The 7,404-nt window shown below is 42.6% G+C and overlaps 1 protein-coding gene across 2 annotated transcripts in view; it reads right to left on the bottom strand.

Moving 5' to 3' along the window:
• Window positions 1-227: 227 nt before the first annotated feature.
• celsr1a (cadherin EGF LAG seven-pass G-type receptor 1a) overlaps window positions 228-7,404 on the bottom strand; it is a 79,776-nt gene continuing 72,599 nt past the window's right edge. The window contains exons 28-37 of one of the 2 annotated variants that reach the window (XM_015007718.2): window positions 7,252-7,364; window positions 6,867-6,946; window positions 6,665-6,791; window positions 6,421-6,546; window positions 6,188-6,324; window positions 4,607-4,704; window positions 4,363-4,503; window positions 3,244-3,519; window positions 2,782-3,163; window positions 228-1,616 (exon numbers count right to left, since the gene is read on the bottom strand). In XM_015007718.2, coding sequence (XP_014863204.2) covers window positions 1,589-1,616; window positions 2,782-3,163; window positions 3,244-3,519; window positions 4,363-4,503; window positions 4,607-4,704; window positions 6,188-6,324; window positions 6,421-6,546; window positions 6,665-6,791; window positions 6,867-6,946; window positions 7,252-7,364 — 1,508 coding nt within the window. In that variant the 3' untranslated portion in view covers window positions 228-1,588. The remainder of the gene's footprint in view (window positions 1,617-2,781; window positions 3,164-3,243; window positions 3,520-4,362; window positions 4,504-4,606; window positions 4,705-6,187; window positions 6,325-6,420; window positions 6,547-6,664; window positions 6,792-6,866; window positions 6,947-7,251; window positions 7,365-7,404) is intronic. The other variant, XM_088003002.1, reaches the window with a different exon arrangement.

Here is a 7,404-nt window from a genome sequence, read left to right as displayed (position 1 = left end):
ACCTTTTTCACGGAAACTGTAAAATGCTTGGACTGTGTGACTACAGAGCTGAACTAAACCATAGAAGAAAAATATAGCTTGTTTAGTAGGCATAAATAAATCTGAAGCAAAATCTGAAGTAAAGGTCTTCCTCGCCAAAATGTGCTCATGTTTACCTCTTTTACTCTTCACAGCGGCCATGTTTCATTCCACCCGACGGACGAAAGCAGGAACGAGAAAGTTAAAAATTGGTAAGGACGTTTTTAATTTTACAATCACAATCATCTGTTGTTGTTTCTTTTTTCCTCCAGTGTTTAAAAACATGAAAAAAATAAATATACATCATTTTACAAAACAATCTCCAGTGTTTCGGATCATACAAAAGCAAAAGGACAACAGCAGTGTAAAACATTGGGAGTGTGAGCTGCAAAAAGGCGAGCGGTAAACTGGCTGGACGCGTCGCCCCGTGTTTAGCTGCGAAATACGTTGAGATTTAGGTCGCTTTATTTTGAAAGAAAAAAACAAACAAACAAACAAAAAAAAGGGATATCAATTTATTAAAAGTTGATGAATACGAGGCGGTGCGTGGTGTGGAGGTAGAGCAAGCCGCCAGATAAACGGAGACTACTAGTCCTTGCTGGGATGGTTGGATCTGATGTAAATAAAGGCCACTAGTTCTGGGAAAACTTTTTTTTTTTTTTTTTTTTTAAGATGATGCGTATAAAAGATTTGATTTCTTTTTGGAATGAAATGGACAAAAACCTGAAGCGACGGGATCCTTAACGATGTTTTGTTACTGTGGCTCGTAACTTTGGTAACGAGGAGCTTGTGTCGTTGATCGATCAAATGGGGAAGGTCCCAACAGATGGCAGGTTTCTGCTTAGTTGTAAAAAAAAAAATAATAATAATAATATTTCTCCACTGCTTTCTCAGCCAGGCTACATCTTACTACACCATGAAAGCCTATAAGGTGTGAGTGAATAAGGCCTCTGTCCTACATAAAGGCACAATCAAACAGTCTTCCCAATATTTTTCAAGGCATTCTTTTTTTCTTTTTTAGTTTACAAACTTGTTCTCTGCTTCAGCTGAAATAGAAAATACATTATTTCTTCTTCTTCACTTAAAAAACAATATCTACACAGTAATTACACTCTAAATACACCGCACCGAGAGGTTTCTGTAGAAACCTCCGAGCTGAAATGAAAACAGTTCTCGGTGCGCACGTCCTCCGCCGTTGGACTTAGCGGTCTGCTTGTGACGCTCGAAGAGGCTGTAGTCTTTGAAATCCTTTTTTGGACTACACATGTACCAGCTTGAGATCACTTATCGAATGTTCTCAGGCAGATATTAGAATCGGTCCTGGAGAGTCTTCAGCTCGTCGTAAGGCCTTCGTTTTAGTCGTTTTTGGCACACGGTTCTCCGGTGAAGCATTCCCTTTTTTCGTTCTCGCATCCTTGTCTCTGCCGTCCCAGGTAGTCCTAAAGTCTGCCGTTAATACTGCTCGCTAAAACATGACAGGGGGTGTGTGGACCTTTACCAAAGTTCTACCCCCTCCGTGTTCATCTCACTTTCATTTCTTCTTCACTTCCCCACTGACTGGCTCCTCCTCTCACAAGGGTGGGCTGGTCTGGAATTGCCTGACGGGTCAGATTGAAGTCTCGTTACTGCCACTGGTGAAGGAGGGAAAAGGTTGGTGGGGGAAGAGGGAAGGGATGCAGGGAGGAAGTGTGCAGGGAGAGAGGAGAGAACATGCAAGGTGAAAATGGATGCAGGGATGCAGGAGATGCAGCGGCTGACCAGGATGGGTGCGTCATTTCATGCTAAACGGTGCCATTTTGTTAGATTACAACCACAAGTTTCGACGTTTTTTTTTTCTGGGATTTCATGCGACAGACTGGTAGACTCGGTTTGATTGTGGGACAAAGTTGCAACATTTGTTACATTTTCAGCAGGTGCAGGTCGCTTTCACACCGCTCTGTGTCAAAACATTCAAACCCTATCAAAAACCTGTTCACCCGCTCGCCTGTGGTGGCGCTGCACCAAGAAACACTGAAGGAAACAACATGAAAACCTCAGAAGAAGTCATGAGTGCAACTTCCTTCTTCACGAAAAGTGAACAAATATGGAGTGGCGTCGGATTTTAGCGGATGTAGGATTTGTCCTACATCCTTGAGCCATTACTTGCGTGTTTATTTTGGTTGTATTTACCCAGAATGCCCTGCACTGTCGTCTGCTTCTTGGTTATGAAGCGGTCTCTGGTCCGCTTGCATTCATATAGCATTCAAACCACAACAAGCGGACGAGTTCACTTCAGCTGAACCAATACCTTGGTTTTTAGGCGAACCAGAGTTTGCTTTTTTTGTCCAAATCCCCAGTCGCACTGAACTTTCTAGGTAAATGAGTTACAGTTCAATTAAAGTGGACTAAACACGGCTGCTGTGAATGCACTCTTGTTTGCTGTGTCCACTACTTTTCTGATCATGATTATGCGCAACCTTCGGTTAGTCCATCTCATAAAATCCCAAGAAAATAAAGCTTGTGGTTGTAATAGCATCATGTGAAAATGTCAGGGTTATGTAAACAAGGTGCTGCAATTAACATTTTCTCTCTTATTTAACAAAAGGCAAATTACACTAAGACAAATGGCAAGCCCTTCCATTAGAAGCCTTTTACAGCATCATTCATTCCCTAAGTTTAATGAATGAGTCAACTTCATAATTACTACTACTACTTATGCCTTGTAACTCGTGCAAAGAGGCCAATGTCCAACCATGTTGTTACATGCGCGACATCTTTTCTTACTCTGAGTCGGAGTCGTTTCCTCCGTTCACTGTCCCCGACTTTAAGTGCATTGCCACTCCGCCGTTGGTCTCCCGGTAAATGCCCCCCGGTGGCGGCGGGACGGTAATCTGAGGACGGGGCGCGACAGGCGGCTTCACCAGAGAGCCGTGGTCGTGGTTTCCGAGGCGACCCCCTCCGTCGGTAGAGGCCTGCGACGACGGCCTGGACGTAGGGGTTATGATGTTGACGGACGACGGAGGCGGGGCGGATGTGTGGTTGTTGTTGATGGGCGGAGGAGAGGTGATGGTCAGGGAGTTGTAGTCGCTCAGCTTCTCCCTTAGACGATTCTTCATATTCTTGTCCGTCAGCGGAGGAGGGTAGCTGATTTTGTTCTTTAAGATGCCTGACCAGGAGGAGCGATGGGATAAGAGGGGGTTCAGGCCAAACCGTCTACAGTTTTTACAGGTCAGTTCCTTCCCTTACCTTTCCTCTGCTCTGGCTGGTGGTTGCTGTTGCTGTTGCTGATGGGTTGGCTGGGAGGCGGCGCGTCTTTGGCGTTACCGGGCGCCGGCTTGTCTTTCTCCGGTGGAGCTTCCCTCTCTCTCTCACCGACGTGGTTGAGTTTATTTTCCGGATGCATTTCCACGTTGACCTTGGTCTCCACCCTGAGCCGGTCTGTCACACTCAGGTCCTCGCTGTCACTGGCTGTGGTGCCATCTGTTGGCCAGTAAGGTCTCACGTGGTTGGCCACAGAGTCACCTAAGAAGAACGAAAAGAGATGAGCAGAAAATAAGCCAAGTTAAAGTAACTCTTAAAAAGCTTAAGTTTAACAAGCAAAAAAAAAATCTGTTAGCTAAAATGCTATGTTAGCATGTTTTCTCTCTACAGAGATTTTGATAATTTTTGAAGCTGTAGTTTGATGTCAATCATTTATGTGCGGACAAAACTTATAAGGAAAGATTATTATTCAGAAAAGTAAATTTCGCATCTTTTTTGAAAGTCATAAAATGTGTTTCAGCTGCTTTCTGTGGCGTTCAAACCTCCTTAGCTGCGTTTCCACTGGAAATGTACGCAAAACTGTTCTGCTGTTGTCGAAAAAAAAACATAATTTCACGATCCTCCTACGACTTCCTGTCATCTTCTTCTTCTTTTCCGCCATTAGTAACATCTGGCTGTGAAAAACGTTTTCCATTGCAGTTTTGGAAACACACTAATTTCGTTAGTGCCGAAAAATTTGCCTCAATGTGAATTTTTTTCAAAATTGACGTGTTTCAATTAGGCAAATTCATTTTCGTAGTTACTTTTGACAAAAATGACTTAGGTCATTATTTTAGGAAGTTTGGTATTGCATTAGAATATCCTCATAAAGCTAACACACACATCAGTAATATAAAACAAAAAATGCAATCCATTAAGATTTATTACAAACAAATAGATATATTTAATGATTTTGTTCATTGTTGATGGATATGGTTTACAAATACTGCCAACATTAAGCAACCACACTTTGCCTCTCCACGTTTCTGTTTTAAAATTTTTTATTTTTTTCTTGGTTCCATGTGATATTTTGATAACTTTCAGTGGAACCGGCCTGATGGGTACCTTTTGGAGTGCTGTGAAGGGGCCTCTCGTTGTTCCATTTAGGCTTGACATCCACATCGTCGTCTTCGCTGTCAGAGGAGTGGGAGGAGGCATAGGAGGAGCTGTGCTCATCCACAGACAACTCACTGTCTGAGTCAGAGTCTGCTGGGAAACCAGGCAGGAAGGAATATGACAAACTTCTTTCACTAAAATCCTGAGATAAAGGTGCCAAAACATAAAAAATAAATAAATAAATCCCCCTCACCGTCTCCTTTGGTGCCATTTCGGTGGAAGAGAGGTCCATCCAGATCTGTGTGTCCTTTAGCTGTTCCTGAGGAGCTGGGCTTCTGACCCGACTCTTCCCTATGAGGATCCAGATGGATAAGGAAGGCAGACGAGGCAGGAGGTAACAGCAGGGGTGGAAAGTAGAGGTACAGAAGTATTTGTAGGAGACGGAGAGAGGGGAAGTACAGCGTTATTGGAAGTTAATTCGAGCCTCGACTTGTAGTTGTCGTCAACTAGCGTTCAAGGGCTGAGACATCAGACGTCTCTCGTTACAAAACATCTGCCCCTGTTGTTTGCTTTGACAGAGCTAAAATGAAGAAGTTGTTAAAGAGTCCCTGGGTCAGGTGAAAGTAAATATGCTGCCACCTTAAACATTCGTAGAAATAAAATACTGCCACCGACGGAGGATTTATGGGTAACTCCTAAACCACGACTGGCGCTATTTTTACGCTAAGCAACCGGTTTGAGCTTTTTCGGCTCATAAATTAGGGTTAGATTCCATCACCTGTTGATTGTAAATTACAAGCCGACGAGTCAGAGAAAGTCATTATTGTCTTTTTGTTCTCGCTAGCTGCAGCCGTTTGCTCCAGGATTGAGAAATTTGCTGGAGGGAAAATCTGCTACCGGAGACTCTGAGCTGTCTGAGGTGGCTGATCTGAGAGAAGCTTCTGGACTTGCAAACAGCTCCAGGGAGGAAATGGAAATGTCTACATCACATTCCCACCTACATAGGTACAGTCCGTTTCTTCTCTCCGTTGCTTTTTCAATTTCTGCTCTCTCTGCTTCACATCCCATTCCAAATGGGAAATTAAAGCAGCCGATTCATGCTAGCTGTATTATAAAACCAACACAGCTAGCATGAATCAGAAAAGGCTATGCTACTAATGCTAAACCCACATAAAGATTTTAGTTTTTAATTATTGTGAGATACAACATCTCTGTCCATGCAAATGTAGCAGCATCTACATTTGGAAAATTATACTATTACTTTAAAAGTAAGTTTCACAAAACTGTCAAACTCTAACAAAAACAGTAATAAAGAATGCTAACATTTGCGACAAGTTAATGTTAAGTTTTTGGGATAAGACAGCACCACAAATGGCAATAATTTACAAAAATAGTAACTGGACGCAGTCGTGTGTCTGTGTCTGTGTGTCTGTGTGTGTGTATGCGTGTGCGTGTGTTTATTTATTTTTTGCCAAATATGTTTTATTAAGAATAGATATTCTGTCCTTTGTGTGTGGAAATGAAATAAGCCACAAGCCATGCAATAGCAAATTTCAGCATGGTCATTCAACGCAGGTGTCATCACACAACAGTGAGAGAAACAGAAAAAAAAGAGAGAAACCTTCAGTAGTAAGGAAAATGTGACTAAATAGAAGTACGGATAAAGCAGATAATCATGAATAAATGACAAACTAAGGCCAAGGACTTAGTGTGCATTAGTAAGTGTGAGACATTGAACGTTTCGTCAAAAACTGGAATAGAGACAAAAAAAAAAAAAAAGCAGTGCTCATGCAGGACTCTAGTGAAAGCAGCCATGCAGTCAGTGGGCGTGTACCTGAGTGCGTAAGCCAGGTAGCTGCTGCTGCGGCTCTTGCCTGACCTGAGCGTACTGTCCAGGGAGACGTTGGACTCGCCGATGGCTGTGCGATACAGAGGCCCGTCTTCTACGTATGTGTTGCAGTTCAGAGACCGCTGAGGAAAAAAACAATAAAAGTAGATTAATTTTTAAGATTTTTTTTTTTTTTTGCTGATTGTACAAGATTTCTTAAAGATAATAAATCCACTTACAGTGAGTAAGGAGGCCCTCGTGGTGCTGGAGTCGTCCTGTACTGTCTTTTTACCTGTGAAGACGTTCTTGAGGTTTTTCCTCGCCTCTTTGTTGAAGATCACATGGAAGAAGAAGATGAAGACTCCCTGTTGAAAAAGCAAAAATATTGCTATGACAAAAGGCCGTCGCTAATCATGAAGATGAATTTTAGATAATATCTTTATGAATTCATTTTTGGATTAAGGGGCCACATGGGGTTTTTACCTGCAAGCAGCTGAAGATGGCAAACAGGTAGTGGAAAGTCATTACGTCGCTGTTGACCGCCATGAGACCGAGCAGCCAGGTGGCGCTGATGAGCAGCAGGAGGAGGAAGGCCATACGCAGCGCAGGACTGAGTTGACATCAGTAAATAGAGTTACAAGAATGTTATGACATGTGGGTATATGAATGTGACAGAGACACTTACATAGCTCCTGACTTCTCCACAACCTTCTGCCTGCGACCACAGGAAGCCTTCGCTGCTAAAATGAAGATCACTATGTTCACCTTTAGTAGCAGCGAGAGAAAAAAAAGAACAGTTAATATTTTTCTTTTAATTTACTGTAGATTTAGAATGTATATTCTGGGTGCATTTTGAGACATCATCAATAACCTTAACAAGGGAAGAGAAATTAAAACATTCTCTGATGATGGGGTTCTTTTGGTTTAGCTTAAAAACAGGAAAATCTGCTGGATGTTATTGCACTCACTTCAGTGCATTTATACATTGTGTGATAAAATAGCTCCTTTTACCAGAGGTCTGATAAAAGGAGTTATTGTCATGATAAAACTACGAGATGATGTGGACGTACGAGAACAACCACAAAGATGGGTCCTGCGAAGCTCCAGATGAGCGTGTCGTGCACAGAGAGCCAGCAGAAATCTGGATTTCCATAACCCTGAGGATCGAGGCCGACTGCCAAACCTACACACGCACACACACAAACATACACACACACACGCAG

Source organism: Poecilia mexicana, unplaced genomic scaffold, assembly GCF_051168715.1.
Source record: "Poecilia mexicana isolate PSO_F unplaced genomic scaffold, ASM5116871v1 scaffold_23, whole genome shotgun sequence".
Lineage (NCBI taxonomy): Eukaryota > Metazoa > Chordata > Actinopteri > Cyprinodontiformes > Poeciliidae > Poecilia > Poecilia mexicana.
This window is presented reverse-complemented; position numbering and strand designations above follow the sequence as displayed.